This window comes from Peromyscus maniculatus, chromosome 19, assembly GCF_049852395.1.
Source record: "Peromyscus maniculatus bairdii isolate BWxNUB_F1_BW_parent chromosome 19, HU_Pman_BW_mat_3.1, whole genome shotgun sequence".
Taxonomy (NCBI): Eukaryota; Metazoa; Chordata; class Mammalia; order Rodentia; family Cricetidae; genus Peromyscus; species Peromyscus maniculatus.
The window spans coordinates 54,251,382-54,270,619 of NC_134870.1; the positions used below are offsets into that span (position 1 = coordinate 54,251,382).

Here is a 19,238-nt window from a genome sequence, read left to right on the forward strand (position 1 = left end):
AGCATTGGCGTCTCTCTTCCTTCTTAAGTTTATGTTTGCTGGTCATCACAGGATTTCCTGACCAGGACAGTGGTCTTGGGCTGCTTGGCCAACAGTGCTGCAGCTTCCTGTCAGGTCCTTTAAGAGGATGCTATGCTGATTGGATCTTGTAGAATTCAGTGCCTTGGTACTGTCTCATTAGGGATGGAAGGAGAAGCAGGAGGCAGAAAAAAATACATATCTCCAGGCACTATTTTAAACTGAGACTGTAAAGGGGGTTCTGGCTGTTTTTAAAGACTAAATAAGGATTTTATTTTTCTCATTAGAATCACTCTTTAAAGGGTTTGGAATTTTTGAAAGGAATCACACATAGAAGCTATCTCCAAAGACAAAAAGTGTCTGGCCAAGATGAGGGACACCACATTTGTCCCGAGGCTGACAGGCTGCATATAATTGGCCTGGATGAGGAGAGCATCTGGCTAGGGGCCAGAGAGACTCTCAGCCTGGGCTACACCTCTGGAAAAACCAGTGAAGTCTGGATTCTCTGTTCTTCACGCCACAGGTTCCTTCTTGAGACGCTCAGCTCAGAGAATCACAACACTCCTTCATAGGGTCTGGTTTTCAGTAGGCTGAGTTCACTGAGGAAGATAGGCCCTGAAGGGCTGGTGTCAAGGTAAGGACATTCCGAGGGCTTGGAGGATTCAAAGACATTTGTTAGCAAGGAGGGGGTAGACCATAAGGGCCTTGAGTTAGCCAGTGTGTAAAAACGGCTGAAGACACTCCTCCACCTAACCTGGTCCAACAACACAGGTGCATACACATACCCATGAACATACATGTATTTATCCACATACACACATACACACTTCCCAAACAACCTTGCATATGCCTATATACATGCAATTATGCACTTGTACAAACCCATGCACAGCCATGTATATATCCATACACATGAGCATACATGCACACACCTTTGTACTTATACATATGCACACACACACAAATACATCCCTCCCACAAACATATGTACCCCTCTCCCCAACAGGATTTAATCCTGGACTGACTAAAGTCTGTACATGTAAACGAGGTTCTTTGCAGTTCATCACGACATACCCATGGGTTCTGCATGTGCAGATTCAACAGTCAGATGAGTAACATCTGAAAAATTGAGGTTGTGTTGAATGTGCAGCCTCTTCTCTGGCCATTATCCTTAAGCATTGGCATTTGGTTGGGAAGATGTGCACAGGTCCTGACACTATGTAGCTCTTCTAAAAGGGACTTCGACAAGTGTGAATTTAGTTATCTTCAGGGTTCCTGGATCAGACCTCTCATGGAAGCCAATAGATGAGTGTGTTTATGTCTTTCCCAGGGCAGAAAGAGGAGTCTGCACTTTTTCGTGAACATGCTTTATCCATCCAAGACCCAGTGTGTCTGAGGGTTCTAGTGAGAGACCCAGTAATACACACACAGAAGCTAGTAAACCAATGAGCAAGCTACACATCCCATAATAAGGGCTCTTCAGAGAGGTCAAGTGGGATGTAGCTGTGACTGAAGGGGGTTGGCTATAGTAGATTCTGAAGTCAAGGAGACCCTCTCTGAAGAGGTGACATTTAGACAAAGATGTAAATGCCCAAGAGTCACCAGCCATGTGAAAGTCCCAGGAAAGAGCACCCTGGGCAGAGGGAAGAATCGTTCAAAGGCTCTATGCAAGGGGACAGAGAGAGTGACAGGAAGCAGTGTCCCCAGTCCACGGCCTCTTTCCTTTCTTTCTCATTCTCACACATGACTTTACATTCTAGTTTACAGACTGGAGGTCTGCAAACTGCATGGGATCCCTCAGATAACCTCTCTGCAGTCTGCCTGTGATACACTCACTCTGTTCTCCTTCTGTGCTCCAGTCACGGCGATCCATTGCTCAGCCAGTCATTCTCTTGTGGACCTCACATCACAATGTGCCCCATGCCTTTCAGATCACCCCCAATGAGCTAATTCATTCTGCACTGTAGTCTTAGAATAATGTATCCCTCCCACCTGTATTGGCCACCCAAGGTGGAGCCTTGGTAAGATTTAGCCAGAATCCATTCCACGTTTCCATACCTAATTCCTCTTTAATCGATCGGTTCTAACTGGACTTGGTCCTCTCGCCTGTCTCTCTAAATAAGGAGCACGGTACTGTGTGTTTTACAGAGTGATTCTGGTTGCTGCCTGGGAATAAACGGGTGGAAGTCAGAAGGTGTAAGTTGACTTTGAGTTTGTCTTGTTGTATGAGTGGATGTCCATGGCCCAGGCCACAGAACTCATTGGGAAATGTGAGCTGGGACGGGGAGGAGGGGGACAGACAGGGGAGAGTGACAGGCAGCTTTGGACGTTTATCTTTAGTGAAGAGAAGGGACATCTAGGAAGAAAGCAAATGTTCCTCAGGACACCATGCCTCCTTTTCAAGTTCAGCTCCAAGATGCTAAGCAGGCAGCTTGCACAAGTTGAAAGTGAAAGTAGAAACTCAGAAGGTCAATCTGGGATCATTGGAACCCAGCTGAAGGATACCCTCAGAATAATTCAGAGAAGGCTCATCTTTCAGATGCTGCTCACCTAGGCCTGCCTTTCCACTCATATCCATATGGTTTGCCTAGGAGCATGTTATGCAGGGATCAGCTTTGGAACCAGAACCCACAGGTTCTCTTTATCGCTTTTCCTTGTGGGCATACTATCTCCAGGCTATGGGACCTCTTCTCTACTCCAGCAGGTGTGGCTCCCATGCTAGCCCTTCCTCTAACTCCATCACTCGACAAGCAGAATCCATCCTGTGCAGCTACAAGAAGATGCCACCCTTAACGATCCCAGAAAAGCAGTTTCCCTCCTGACATCAGGTGAGCAGGTCCCTCATCATCACCACCCCATCACCACCACCACCATCACCAACACCGTTGCCACCACCCCAGCCCCTGGAAGGAAGTGTAGCAAAAATCTTACTATACTTGAAAAGTGAAAACATGGTAGGGACCTCCTGAGTAACAGGAAGAAACGCATTCATAACTTGCATGATAGAGGACCCATTATTTCATTAGAGAATGGCTACAGATGTTGATTCAATCACAGTACTCTCTGCTCACAAGCCTTGGTGAGGTTACACAAATGCCTTCCTTTGCTTGACCTCTCAGAGACAGGAAAGCGGTGTGGGAGGTTTAAGAGCATGCCATTGCACTTTGTGGCTCTAGATTCTCTAGGTGTTTTCACACCAGCTTCCCCGAGGCCCTCAGATGTAAAATGTGTTTCAAGCCTGCCAAACTGATAGCAGGTGGGTCTGTGTCTGTGAGCCTCACTGTCCTATTCATTCAGCCAGGGTCAGATCTGCCACTAGTCACCTTAGGTGGCATATTAACAGACAGGCCCTTTCCCCATCGAAGATTCTTCTGCTGACCTATACATGCTGGGCTTTGGCAGGAGTAGAGAATTACACTTACTAGCAAGCAGCCTTGCTTGCTGGAGAATTCTGGCACCTCATAGGAACACTACTTGAACTCTGTCTTGAGCAAACAAGGAGCAATTGAAAACAAAGATTTAATTCCTGTGATTCCTAAGCCACCTCAGAATTCAAACGAGAGGTTAACCTTTACCAGTATAATAAAATCTCTCATAGAATTATTATTTTTGTCAAACATAAACTTATTTAGACTTTTATGTCCTTTACTCTGTCTCTTTAAAAGATGTTGATTTTGACAGGAAGTCCTTATCCCCTGTGACAACAGGGATGGACTTCTAGGACATTGTGCTCCATGGAACATGTTCAGTCCAGAAAGAACAATGTGACATGATGTCACTTGTTTATGGATTCTAGAAGCCAAACTTCAGAGTGGAGAGTGAGGATATCAGTTGCCATAGGTGCTGGCCAGGTGGGCAGGTGTAGGGAAGTCCCTGGCCAGAGGGTGTAAGGTTCTGTTCAGCAAGAATGTGCTTTGGTGATCTACGGTACACCAGAGTGTCTATAGTATTAACTAATAACTTTTTTAAAACGCATACAGGAGAAATTGAAGTATCCTCAACACAAAGATGTAGTCATAGTAATAGATGTATTCAATTGTATAATTTGATCATTCTACAAATTATCCATCTATTAAAACACCATATTGTTTTACATATAAATAACTGCAGATATTATATGTAAACTGCAAATAAGGTATAACAGTACTACTGAAAAAAAAGTCCCTGGTTTTAGATGTAGATGCAACATGTTAGGGTGTATCTTTCAGTGCTGTGGACACGGTCTCCTCCCAGGACATCTGATTTCTGCACCTGAGGTGGCATATCCCACAGGCTGTCCTTTCCCATAGATTTTGACAAAGATATAGAACTACTTTTGATAGGACCCGAACATCCATATTTCTTACCCTCAACACCATATAACTCTGTCTAAGGGCATAAAACCCAAGCCTATCCGGGGAACATCAGACCAAGAGCTTGCCAGGCTCCACCTCAGACTCAATGAGTTAGAATCTGGAAGTTCCTGGCAGGCACGATCAAAGGTCCCCTCACAGCAATTCTAGACAGCCATCTTGGCTCCATATCCTGGCTGTTAGGGAGCTACTGGCAAGGATGTTTGACAGTGTAAACATTTTTTTTTATTCTATTCTCTGCAAAATACATTGAAGAAATGTGTCTCTGGTACTTCCTCGGGTTTCACTGAAATCTTAAACCCCAAACCTGAGCTTCAGCTGCAGCTGAACCCCTTCATCTCTGTGGTGAAAAGCACGCTTCCAAAGGCATTTCTATGGATGTCTGTCAAAGTCACATGGACTAAGTCCAAAGGTCTGAGAGTCAAAGGGAACATTTTCCCAAGTGTCACCCTTGTTTATGCATTATTTACTTTTTAAAGTTAACAATTTATCTTAACAAAATGGGTTCATCCCACAGAAGAGTCCAGAGATGGGAGGGGAAAGTGCTGGGACTCATCGCAGAGGACAAATAATCTTTCCTGTCAAAGCAAGGAGAGGCAAGGACAGAGAGGCTGGGGTGCCATCATGCATGCTGGGTCCGTCTCTGTCAGTGTCAGCACTTGACACACAAATCTTTTTATTCTGTTGCTGGCCTTGCTTTGGGAACATTATTTTCCCACTTAGTAAAAGCAATATACATCTTCTATCTCATTTGGAAAGTGGGTGCAGATGTTGCTTGCGGCCCTCTCCAAAGAGCTCTGGCAGTTTACTCAAGATACAAGGACAACTGAGGCACAGGACAGAGGCCAGTCAGGTAGCAGACTGTGGATCTGTGGGAGTCTACAGATAGTTCTGGTCCTGAGACTCAGTATCTCTGGAACATTTCTGACCCTGGGAGAGAAAGATTTCCAGGTTAAACTACCAAGTTAGAGAGGGCAATGGCCTCTAAGAATGACATGACATCATTTGAAAGAGAAATGAAGATGCACTAAATCAGATTGGCCATTTATTTTAAAGGGATTTTCCTTTAAGATGTCACTTACTAGAGCACCCTAACACTAAGCCATTCTTTAGGTACAGAGACGGGAATCCTTACACACACACCATGAGGACCACTCGGTGTATCTTTGGTGTCATGTATTATTACTGACAACCTTGCCTATTCCCTCTTCTGGGGATCTGCTAAGGATAGCTCTAAATGCAAACCCCAGGGCACTGAGGGATGATGGCAGAAGCAGCACTTTGAGGATACATGATTCCTTCTTGGAACCCACAGAACAACATGTGGTCTAAAACGCAAACCAAGTAAACATCGTTTGGTCTTAGCTATGAATGTGTCACAAGGCCAAGCAGGGCTGGGCTTGCTTTGGAACCAACAGATTTCCTTTAGTTCTCATCTGTATACACACACACACACACACCCTCCTCATCCTCAGTGCCTCCATCCATCCATCCACTCATCTATCCATTCCTTATTCTACCAAGCACCTTGTTACCATGCCCCATGTTATGTGTGGCATGGGATGCAGCAGAGAACCTGCCATGAGATACTCAGTAGTTATGAGTGTGTGTGCGTGCGTGCGTGCGTGTGTGTGTGTGTGTGTGTGTGTGTGTGTGTGTGTGTGTGTGCATGAACCAGGTAGATAAAACTTTATAAAATTGGAATATAAGATCCTGAGCGTAATGAGAGGAAAGAGGATTCACTGCCTGAGACATCCAGTGGACATGATTAGAAAGAACCAATTCTTGAGAAGCAAAGCAGAAGACGAAAGCCAATGCTTGTTGGATATTATTCATACAACATGCTGGCACACGGTAAAAGGTATGGCAGGTGAATGTGACTTTGGGACAAGCATCTTCATCGTCATCCCCAGCAAAGCAATCATTCAAGATAGACTGCTTACATCTAGGTCCATCCTACCATGAGTCAAAGCCCTAAGTATGAGAAGACACAAGTTTGTGCAACTAGTTCTGGCCCAAGGCTTGCCTTGGGTGCTTGGCTCCCCCGGCCTTACGCTCTGGACCACTCTGCCCAAGCTTCCCTGTGAGCATGCCATACCCTGAGGCTCAGAGGATGGGGATTTCCCCAAATCCCTGATTGTGTCCTTCAGGAGCTGTGAAAAGAGTCTCCCGCTGTACCACCAGGAGCGGCAGCATTGTGTGTCTGGGACAGCCACAGACAGGACATTTCTCTCACTATAAGTCACCGGGTGTGAGGTTTGCAGGTGTCTGGGCAGCTGCCCAACTTCTTGCCACTCAGAACAGCTCCACGTGGCAAATGTCTGCTAGAAAACTCAGGGTCTAGGAAATTTAATACCAGTGACTTTGGATTAAATCTCAGGTTAGAAATGAGCAAATGCCAAGTGTCTAATTAGAAGGTGCCAGGAGAATGATTGATTTCTCCTATTCTTTGTTTCTTGCTCTGGAAAAAAAAAAGCATGCTCTAAACTTCACAGCCTTCTGGTGAAGGCATAGCTCAGGTGATCATTCTGTCTGCCAAAACTCTAGTGTCACGGTAGCCTGAGGAATGACGGGTGCTAGAAAGCAAAGTGCAAGTTTTGAGTTTAGGGATGTATTTCCAAAATACATCGCAAGAGCTAAGAGATGCACCCTAAATTTTCAGTGGCTTTTACTGGGATATAATTTATCCCTTCTTTCCTTCCTTCCCCTCCCTTTCTTCCTTCTTTTCTTCCTCTTCTTTCCTTCCTTCCTCCCTTCCTTCCACTTCCATCCTTTTCTCCTCCCATTTTGTTTTTTTTTTCCCTTCCTTTTTGAGACAAGGTCTCATGTAGCTGAGGCTGGCCTTGAACCCCTCCTGATCCTCCTGCCTCCATCTCCCAAGTGCTGTCATTATAGGCATGCACCATCACACACGCCTGACTGGAATATTCATTTATACTCTATACACTCTATTTATTAAGTATGCCTCTTTACACAGGCCAAATTATGGTTGCACTTTCTATTTGAAAAAGTTTCTCTCAGAGCATTACTTGGAAATATTATTTGCTTAAAAGCACGGTCTCAAACCTTACGAAATATGGAGTAATAGTTATAAGTACAGAAATAAACAGGTAGGTGTATTTTAGTGATGCCATATGCTGTCGCATTGCACAGATAAGCTTTTCTATACAATTTGCTTTTCACGATGCATCTCTTATTTTTTAAGATTCCAGAGTGAGAATCTTTCTCCCAATGCTGATTAGCAGATCTGCTTTTAAATAAAAATGAACACACAAACAAGACCTCAGACACCTCCCCCCAGGGTGCCTTTCCTGCATGTGAGGAGTATGACCTCTAAGCCAGGCCCAGATAACACACCACACCCCCACTTCCCCAGCAATCTCTTAGGAGAACCCCTGGATGGGCGAATGCTTCCAAATAGCAAATGTCAGCCTCATTAGTGGATCAAGAAAGGCCTCATTGCTTCTTGGAAATGGGGCCGTGTTTGAAAAGGAATTCTCCCAGGCACCAGGAGATTAATCTCACCATTTCTCCACTGAGAAAAATAAGGAAAAAAGAACACCAGCAAGCACTATTCTTTTACATCGTCAGAACTAAACATTTTAGAGTGCAAAAGCCAAGATTTGGAAGTAGCAGGAAGTATGCAGGGCCCTTCAGAAGTGAAATAAATGTCTCTGCTTATTTTGGCTATGTGTTCCAGTTCCTCTCAGACTGACTCCAGATTGTCAAGTCAGAAGTATTTCCCTGATAGTGAATTCTCCAGAATTCACTCACCACCCTTCCCCTGGCCTACCCACTTGGCTGGAATGAGCAGAGAGAATGAGCATTAATATCTGAAACAGTCCTAAACAAATTCAACTGAAATAGAAAAGAACCCCCTAACAATTGATACAAGTAGTAGTCTCTTAAGGGCTGTTTGTGATATCCACTGTGTTATCTTTGAATAAAAGGATTTAAATATATATCTATATATCTATATATATCTTGTATATCTATTCAAGTCAATTTCAAACAGGACAGAGTTGTCACAGGTGTAAGTGTGAAAATGGGGTGAGACCAGGATGGAAGTGTGACCTTAGAATTAATACATGTGTTTGTCTTATTCTCTCTTCTTTATCAGAGGTACCCTACCCTTAACTACAGGCCACCCCTGCATTGATGGCTGCACGTGGTCCTCTTTTAATGACTTTTAAACTCAGCCATGTTGAGTTATTAGTGTCACAGAAAGATTTTTTTTCCACTGAGTTGGGTTGGTTGATTTAGCACCTTGAATATTAGTTTTCTGTAATTCTCAAATCAGAAAACAAAATAGGGAAAGGAAGCAGTAACTTATTAAGCACCCCCAAATTACGTATACATTGTGCTATGTGCTACTGTTTTTATAGTTGCAACAAATACATAATGTACCACTCATATTTTTTGGTGCTCCTGATTGAGCCCAGGGCCTCAGAAATGGTAAGCACATTCTTGTCTACTGAGCTATACCTCCAGTCTACTAGTCCCACTTCATAAAGACAATAATCGTCTCCAATATTACTCAGCCAGTGTGTGTTAGCCTCCATGTCTGCTCTCAAAGACCAATATCCAACAAATACCCCTTAGGCCGCACGCACAGTGGGAGAGCACCAAAGCACAGTCTTGTCTTCACAGATAATAATAAAGAAAATCCTATGTGCAAAATTTCAGTTAGTGGTCTTCCTGCCACTAACTAGGACACTTTTGGCCAATGATTATTTAATCAAAATGTTTTCAAAACTGTAAACATTCTAAACTAATAGTGCAATATAAAAACATACTCTATCAACATTCCCTCTTAAAATCACACCATCAACAGGAAGAAAAATGTTTCCAAATTATATCCAGTTTTGGGTTTCTTTAACAGCCACTCTGCTGTAAATACTTTTTATACTTTGTATCCTTTTTTGCCCTAAAATATCAGAATATAGATTGCCTTTAATTCATAAGATTTTAGGCATAATATAAATTCTAATTTTCACACTATAGAATTATATTTCCTCCATAGTATTTTGTTTTGACATAGTACTTGTGGCAATTTTCTGCTTATATGTGAAGTAGATAAACACTTCACCATAATCGAGGATTCTCCTTCTTTGATGCATGCATGGTGAATGTTCCTAATGCATGCAATTCCTGATGCATGCATGTTGAATGCTCCTAATGTGTGCAAAACTTCCTGCCAGAGTTTATGACTAAACCACCTGGCATATACTGTGTGCCAAGTGTACAAATCATGTACTTCCGAGTAGCTCTTTTCTTTGGAAGTTTTATCTTTTTCTCTAAAAATGTCAACTACTTCTTTAAATTGGTGCCACTGCTGGGACAACATGCAGTCTTTAGAACATGGCTGTGCTCTGGTGTGGGTCAGAAGGGAGTGTGGTGGGGCCTGTGGCATGTATCCACCCGAGACACAACCTCTAACATGCTCCTCATCTAACAGGTGCTCCTGAAACATCTTCATTTGTTATATTACTTTTAAACATTCCCTTACTTTTCTTACTAAAATCTTTGCTCCTTCTGGAGCACTATTAAATTGCTGGACTCAAATACTCTGGGCTAACACAAAAAGTTGGAGGGAAAAGTACACAGTTACACAGCCACACCTCAGGGTGAAGCCACATGGGCTGGAAAGTTCAGAGGGTGGGGTAATTAGCACCATTTGTCTTCAAAAGTTTCTGTGTGCTGCTTCTCAAAACATTCTGTAATAGTGAGCTGTGGAGCAAGTGGGCTGTAATGCTGGGGACAACCTTTCAGGCTTGGCCATCTGATACAGCACTAAGGCACCGTGAGGCCAGATGGTCAGCTGAGGTGAGGAACGCTCAAGCAGGCTGCTCCTAACTCCACTGTGAGGCCCTGAGGAAAGACGGCACTCACATGCCCATCACCTATGTCCTCATCACCAAGGTGTGGGGGTGAGTGTACACCCACAGGCTGCTCTGTACAGCGACAGTGCTCACTTGGGCCTCCCTCACAGGGAGCCTCACAGCTTTCTGCACATGGACTCCACACAGTCTCAGAGGGGAGGTCCTGGGGCCCGAAGAAGAAAGACGCCAACGGTCACACTTACCAGTTCTTCATTTTCACAGTCAGGATTAAACTGGGCTACTTCGTCCGTGTCTGGCTTCTTAACAATGTTTCTGCAGACCAGCCAGATGGTCAGGCTGGCAATGAACATCCCAATGTCCGGCACAAACACCCTGATGCCATTGCCAGCATCAGCTCCCTTCAAGCTATGGAAGGAAGCAGACGGAGGGAGTTAGCTCGAATCTGTACACTTAAACACCTTACTGCATACTTCAGTCTTCTTAGGGATTTAAAAATCAGAGATGCTCATATCTGCCTAATGGTCACCAGAAAGCTCTACACTGACTTGAGAGTCTTCTCAAATCTACTGAAGTGTGGGCGGACCCTAAAGCTTCCTGAGGGTTTTAGAGCTACAAAGAACAGAGGAGCTTTGGTGGTTCAGGCAACCCAAATGGACCCCTCCAAGCATGCAAATAAACCAGACTGATATTACACCTGTGAGCCATGATGCCTTCGTTAGTTATCAGGATGAAGCCACTTAAAACCAATATGCAATAACTGCTAGAAGAAGACAGTGTAATGTAAATACAAGTCAAAGCTAGGGGGAAAATAGAAGAAACACCCCAAGAATCTTCTTAATCCAAAATCTTGTAATTATTTTTGGGCTTAACCGATTTTTGTCTTCCACATTGCTCCAAGAAAGGTTGATCTAGTGTGTTTATTTTCTTTTTTTAATCACAGAGAAATGATGTTCAACAGAGAAGGAGGAGATTTAGGGTCAAGCCCAAGCCTGACAAGAGACAGCTGCTTTGCAAATTCCCACAATCCCCTACTCCTTTTCTGTGCCAAAGACATTACACCACTTGACTTCCTTATCACATTTCAGTGAAATGAGATACTAGGTCGTGACTTTAGAAAAATAAACATGGACACATATGTATCAAATAATTGTGGATTTGGTTTTGTAAAATATAAAACTCCTTTTCACCGAAGTCTTATATTTTGAGATAGCAATATTAACTGGTATTTAATAATCCTCAGGCTTACACAGCATGTGTGGCCATAACTGAGATTCTGAAATGGATAGGCTGTAGAGATGAGGAGAAGGGGCTTCAGTTGGAAGAGGAGGAAGAGTCAGTCCAGGAGGGCCATCCAGATGCTATGACCTTGGCACATGTCCAAGGGCAGTGAATACAGGACTAGAAAGTGGCATACTGAGATGCTGGCTCAGCTGGCCAGCAGATGCTTCAGCTAAAATGTGTCTACAAAATCCTGCACTGTTCTGTGAAACAATTGAGGTCAACAGCCGCTGACAAACTGGCCACGCTGTTTAGCACATGCCACAGGCCAGGCTAGCCTTCCAGGGGAATGGAGAATAAGAGCAGCATACTCCCATCACTATGCAGGCATGATACAACACTAGACTAGGAACACATCCTACAGTGCTCTGACCACCCCACTGTTAAGGGAGAAAGTATGTAAGGAGAACTAAAGAGATAACTAGATCTCCAAGAGGAGAGCCAGAGAGTTACACACAGAGAAGCTGAGACACTGTCAATGGAGCAAGTGTGATGTTCGGTGGAGTCATTAAAAGTGGAAGTTTCCCCCAACTTGGCCATCTTGATCCCTCATGTTCTCACCCCCCCTCCCCTCCCCTTTGCCCCCTCCCAGTTTACCCAGTAGATCTTAACCATTTCTCCTTCCTGGGGTGATCCATGTGTGTCCCTCTTAGGGTTCTCCTCTTTACCTAACTTCTCTTGACAGTTGTGTGGCTTGACCTGTTTGTGGGGCCCCTGGTAGTGAGACCAGGACTTATCCCAGGTACATGAACTGGATTTTTAGAGCCCATTCCCCATAGTGGGAGGATGCCTTGCTCAGCCTTGATGCAGAGAGGAGGGGCTTGGTCCTGCCTCAACTTGGTGTGCCAGCCTGTGTTGACTACTCAAGGGAGGCCTTACTCCCTATGAGAACTGGATGGGGATGGATGGGGGTGGGGAGAGGGAGAAGGGGAGGGAGGAGGAACTGTGGTTGGTATGTAAAATGAAAAAAAAAACTTAAATAAAAAAGTGGAAGTTTCAAAGGCAAATTAGGTCTTTGAAGACATTAACAAGAGATAAAACATGAAACAAAAGAAACATGAAGCAAAAGGTAGGCTGATGGATTTGCATATTGCATAATGGTATATGTGATTCAAATATCCATCCCTTGATAGGCACAGGAGACTCTTCCATGTTCGATTGGATGTTTGTGGATATTGGAATCCGTGAATTCCAGTCTCCTATGTAAAACTATGTGGTATCCACATATAACCCACACATGTTTACAGACATCCTGTTCGCATAAGTCAGTGAGATGAATGTACATATACAAAGAAAATGTTAGCCTAAAATCATGCTTTTTCCAGAATACACGCCAATGATACATTTTACATATGAAAATGACTATTTAGTTCACCATCTTAAATAGCAAAGTATTTCCTTTCCAATATTTTTAGGGTCACAGTGATCTCATTTCTTCATAGAGAATTATACCTCTGAGAAAGGAATTTTAAAAAGCTGTCAATTGAGACTAATCTTCATAAACAGTAGGGCAAATTAAATTATGGCATGTTCAGAAAATGTACTATAAAACCATCAGTGAATGCAAATGTCTACATCTATGAATCTGAATATGTCTCACAAATAAAATGGTGGTCAAAAAAGGTATAGCAGGTGTACAAAATGCCAAGTGTTTACACATTCACGACAAACAGGCTAGAATGAATGACAAGTGAGTATTTTAAGGTCTTAAGCCTGTTATAAACTGTGGTTGACAGAAAAGCCTATCTTCAGGCTGTGTGTGGTGGCACATGCCTTCAATCCAAACACTCTGGAGGCAGATACAGTGGGATCTGCAAATTTGTGGCCAGCCTGATCCTACATAATAATATGTAGGGCTATTAGGACTACATAGTGAGACCCTCATCCAAGTTTTTCTTCAGGCATGTCTTTAACATACTGTGCTATTTCTGCTCCTGAGAACTCCCTGTGTAGACCACATCTGGAAGACATTCAGTTGGCTACTTTGACTTGGAAGGTCAATGATCAACTTACACTGAGCACGATGGCATTTGATCTGACTGACTGACTGACTCTCGCATCAGATTCCACTCTCCTGTCCACACCCAGAGAGAAAGCACAGGTAGTGCTCATAGGCTTTATTTTCTTACCTCATAAAATGACTTTTTATGGTCTTCCTAACTCTAAAATGTGCTTTGACTATGAAAACCCACAAGGAAGAAGAAAGGAAATATAGACAGGAACAGAACAGACAAAAGAGAAGTGGCGTCCCAGCATCCAGGGAAGGGCACCCTACAGAGATGGTCGGGGTGACCAGGGTGGAGCTGTGAGGACTTACTGAACACTGTGCCACGCCCTGGGTTCCATCCCCGACATAGAAAAAAAAAAACCCACAAAGATCAATTCCATTCCACACAACTCTTCTCAGGGGAGCAAATCCTCTTGTACAGGCCTAGCAGAAAGGTCAACTGCAAGGGAATTGTGGTAACACAATTAAAATACCACATGGCCAGCCATTAAACAAATGAGAGCTAGCAAAATGCTTTCACAGAGTTTTCTGGTGGTTTCTGAAGCTCACATACTATGAATTGTTAGTGTCCCATTGTTTACCTTAAATAGGAATCTGTATGGTATGTGCCACCACTGAGTGGCTTTCAGTGACATCAGAGCGCAATAAAGTGACTGCAGATATGATTAGAAAAACTTACAAACCTGATTCCTGCTCCTACACACACACACACACACACACACACACACACACACACACACACACACAATTCTGTTTTTTAATTTAATATTCATCTCCCCACAGATAGCCAACTCACATGTAGCAGAATAATGTATTTGATCTGAATGGGGAAATTCTTAAATTAGATTTACAATTTCTTTCAGTATTCATGTCAAGGGCTTCTGTAATTAATGATTCATTTTTAAAAAGCAAGGATGGCTTTGTTGCTGTGAAATTGAAACTAAGCCCTCTTCTCCCACAGTCAAGCTCAGGGTTCTAATTGTTACAGGGGGTAGTTTGTGTCGAAATCCCCCAATTAGTTCCTGGATTTGTACCCTATAAAGCTACAAGGCTACTTAAACATTTCAATCCTCTCAGCTCTGTCACAGTTCCACTGTGAGGACACTTCACTCTTACACCCGTGTGCTGCGGGATTGTCACAGGTCATTTAGGAAGCCTCGGCTCAAAGGAGCTGGTTCCCCAGGGGAGAGGCAGATGTAGGGCTCAGAGCATGGCTGTTGCCTTGCTTGTGTGAGTGCTGCTCTTCTGGACTATGCTGGAGCTTGCCCTCTCAATGGCCCCTGAGAACATTCTCCTAGACCACTGCCAGCTTCCCAGGAACCCTGTGAGGGCAGCTCATCATAGGGACTGCTGATCACTGTACTGTTTCCAGGTGTGACCAGCAGCGCACATTTAACAGCACATCACTGCTACTGACAGACTCAAACTCACACACTCCCTTTACCTTATGTCTGTCTCAGTAACATCCTGATCCATGCCCTGGGGCCAGCATCACCAACTCAGAGCCCCCTCTAGGGCCCTAGACCCTATCTCAGGACACCCCCCACCCCCCCACCCCCCCACACCCCCACCCCACCCCCGCCGCCCATATCTGTATCCTCCAGCTACCCTTGCAGCTTCTCGGAACTGTCTGCTCCCTGGAGGTTCTTTGACACCTTTTATCGGTGACTGATAAAACTGTCACATTTTATCAGTGATTGTCTAACCGGTGAAGATGCCAGGCCCATTGGAGGGAGGCTTGTAAGGGCAATGCTGATGGTAATCAGAAATGTCAGTCTTAGGGTTGGAGAGATGGTACTGTGTCAAGAACACTGGCTGCCCTTCCCAAGGACCTGGGTTCGTTTCCCAGCCCCCACATGGTGGCTCACAACCTCCTGCAACTTCAGTTCCAGGAGATCTGCTTCTTTCTTCTGGCCTCTGTGGGCACCAGACATGCACAAGGCGCACAGACATACATGCAGGGCCCAACATCCATACACGGAAAACAAAAAAATACTGAAAAAGAAATTAAAAATAAGAAATCTCATTCGTTCAAACACACTAGTAATAAACACATTGGCATCTCAGATATCCTCCTTTGCTTAGACTGGTGCATTGACCAGCTTGGAAAAGGTGAAATTAATTTTGCTGAGACACACAGTGGGTGTGTAGGGGGAGCAGCAGCAGGGGTGGGCATTTATTCTCCTCATAAACCCTGGGCCAGAAAAACTAAGAGTCTTTGTGTGTGACTCCAATATAACAATGAATAAAACCATCAGCATGAACTTTGGAACACAAGACCTCCAAATGAACCCGATTCCTGCTGAATTAACTCAACAAATGTGTGCGAATGTCTGCCACATTACGAGATTTGTGGCAGGCCCTGCACTGACTGTGGGGAGGAAGACACTTGCTTTTCCAGACCAGGGGAGCCTGAGAGGAATGCTTAAAAGGTACAGGAAGGGTGTGTGTGTGTGTGTGTGCATGCATGTATGTGTGTGCGCATGTGTGTGTGTGCATGAGTGTGTGTGCGCGTGTGTGTGTGTGTGCATGTGTGTGCACGTGTGTGTTCAAGAGTGTGTGTGCATGTGTGTGTGCATGCATGTATGTGCACACGCGTGTGTGTGTGTGTGTGTGTGTGTGTGTGTGTGTGTGTGTACATAATATACTGCAGTGTTTGTGCAGGTGCTCAGAGGGCAACATCAAATGTTTCCTATATCATGTCCACTTTATTTTTTGAGAGAGTCTCTCATTTAATTAACCTAGTGCTTGCTATTTAGTTACATCCCTGGTAAACAGGCCCTCAGGATCCACTCGTCTCAGCCACCACACCATCACCACTGTGGTGACAGATGTGTATTGTTGCACCCAGCTTCCACAAGGTTACTGGAGATCCAATTCGGGTCTTTATGATTACGTATTTTTGAAAACATTCAAACTAAACATGTGTTGTTTTAGAGCAAGACACAGAGTGTACTTCTTGGAGTAGTCATAGTAAAAAAAAGTAAGTTTGAAAGCCATTCTCTGGGGAAACATTCCTAATAGGAGGAAGGCCCTGGAGGGAAGACATGAAGATAATACAACATCCATGTTCAAATTTCTAAGAACTAAATGTATTTCATGAGGCATACTTCTCAAATCTCCAAAGGCATGTGTTATGAGTATGATGTAGCATGGGAGGTAGACATCAGGATATTGTTTTCTCTCTCAAGCACATGGAGAAGACATCCATACTGACTGAAACAGTCTCCCCTAAACTGGCAGGTGACTTTGGTTCAGGTCTGATTTGCCATCAAAAATAAGGACAAATCTCCTAGTTTTCATTTGAATTTTGAACTTGCAGGTGAAGGATATCAAAATCTGCACCTAAGTTAATTATAACTAATGAGTAATAAGCTGTAAAAATATAATTGATACCAGAAAAGGAATAAAACAGTAGCCTATGACTGGAAAACTCCTTGATGTTTTAATTATCAAGGTAAGAAAAGGGCGGCACTGGACAATACAGAAATCATTGTGTTGTTAAGGAAAATACAGGTTGATTATTTGTTTCACACTGATAACAACTGGCAAATAGCATTAGCATGTTACTCATGATCTATAGATAATCATTATCCTAAAGATTTCCTTTAATGGGGATTAATCCATGAGGGTTAAAATCTAATGCCATTTGGCAAACAGGTATTATGCTTGTCTTCTTTTTTAGATTTCTATTACAACTAAGAACCGATAATGGTCCTGTTTATACCAGCAAACACTTTAAGGAAGCTTGCAATTTATGGAATATTAATCACATTACTGGAATCCTCTACAATCCACAAGGTCAAGCTTTTGTGAAATGACAAGATCAAACAATTAAATTACAAATTTCAAAAATAAAAAAGTTATATACAGCCGGGCGTTGGTGGCGCACGCCTTTAATCCCAGCACTCGGGAGGCGGAGGCAGGCGGATCTCTGTGAGTTCGAGGCCAGCCTGGGCTACCAAGTGAGCTCCAGGAAAGGTGCAAAGCTACACAGAGAAACCCTGTCTTGAAAAACCAAAAAAAAAAAAAAAAAAAAAAAAAAAAAAAAAAAAAAAGTTATATACACCCACCTAAATCTCCACATACTAAGCTATCTTTAGCCATGTTTTCTTTAAATTTTTTCACTTTAAAGGATAAGGCTTCTTCTGCAGCCCCAAAGCAAGCATTTTTGCCCTAAAGGAGACACAGCCAAATGTATATATTCAATGGAAAGACCTAGAAACTAGTCAATGAATAGAGCCAGGTGTTTTTATATCAGGGCCAGGTTATGATCATCTCCTTCCACAAAATGAACAAAGTGCTACAAATGAACAATTAGAGCTACAATTTTCTCTTTAAAAACCAAGAAGCAGGGAGATGTAGGAGACATGGAGGCCTTTGTGCTCACAGACAGGTACTAGGGGAACCTGGAATGGAATGTGAAGACAAAGGCTTGTCCTTCAAGAGAAGGAATGAAGAGCCTGTTTTCCACCCAGAAGGCTGGAGTGGACATGCTTTCTAGCCTGATGACTTTGTGCAAGCGGGCAGCCGGAGATTTTCCAGTGCCTGACCCTCTTCCAGACACTTCTCGTAAATTTATTTTCCTCAGTCAATCTATAGGACCTATCTTTATGGAAGGTGTCACATGTACTTTACAGAGTTTCATTGTAAATCATGCCTGCTCTATATTTAGCTTACTTTGCTTCTGGAAGAGATTTGGGTGTGATTTGTTGTGCATGTGGGGCTGAGTTAAGTTAATCATCACAAGAATACTTTTAACCAGATTGTTCTGTGTTTAAATATGCCTTAATAAAAAAAAAACACTAGGGTTTAGACTCTGGAAGATGAAAACAACATTGGCTCCTAGTTGTTTGGGGTCAGAGATCTCCCCTGCCACAAACATGCACACTTTCAGGAAACATTGTCATTTCCAGGGAATCTGTGCAGATCCTCCTGAGCTCCCAGGGAAGCCTCGAAACACGAGTTTGTGAAGGAATATAAAGGTCAAAGTCCATTCTTCTGCTCACAGAGGAGCAGAGCAAAACAGCAAAGCCACCAAAACCCAACTCTGATGAGTGGCTTTGGAGGGCAGGAGAAAGTCACACAGAAGGGATAAGAAGGAAGAGGATCGAGACAAGGTGGAACTGAAAAGTGAATGAACACTAACCGTCCAAACCTAACAAGGCCTCGGTAGAAATGGGAGCTCTTAGACAGACCTAAGCTGTGATGTGAACCTGTTGAAAATAACATTGAAATTTTAGAAAGCATAGGAATAGCTTTATGGCCACAGTCGAAAAGTCACTTGTCACAAAGAAAGAAAGCCCAGCGGCCCGGGAGCCTTCCCCAACATCTCAGCAGAAGCTGCTGCTGGCTCTCTCCCCGGGGATTTCCCTACTCACAAAGTTTATGCCAAGGATAAAATTAACAAAGCTGGAGGCAGTGGGAACTACTGCTTTTGTGAATCATTTTATTTGGAATTCTGGAAAATTATGCTTTAGCAGTTCAAGGTCAATGGCAAAAGGACTGAATTATGGGTTTGTGGCTAAGGTATTGAGAGACTTTTTTTCTAAACAAATGTTTGTTATTTTCATAAATTAATAAAAGATAAGCACCCCTAGAATGAGCCATGGCTATTGCCATTTATGTGCCTTTATCTTTGAATCCCATATATTTCGAAGATGGTAATAACTGCTTCAGCTGGGCCACATTTCCCAGCCACATTCTTCCTCACACAGGTCAAGTCACGCTCATCTTGTG

At 43.4% G+C, this 19,238-nt stretch overlaps 1 protein-coding gene across 7 annotated transcripts in view; it reads right to left on the minus strand.

The window, feature by feature from the left end:
• Piezo2 (piezo type mechanosensitive ion channel component 2) overlaps positions 1–19,238 on the minus strand; it is a 380,980-nt gene that overhangs the window by 139,905 nt on the left and 221,837 nt on the right. For all 7 annotated transcript variants that reach the window (XR_013046146.1, XM_076555357.1, XM_016003707.3 and 4 more), the window contains exon 5: positions 10,456–10,618. Coding sequence is in view for 6 of the 7 variants with exons in the window: in XM_076555357.1 (XP_076411472.1) it covers positions 10,456–10,618 (163 nt within the window). In the remaining variant the exon portion in view is untranslated. The remainder of the gene's footprint in view (positions 1–10,455; positions 10,619–19,238) is intronic.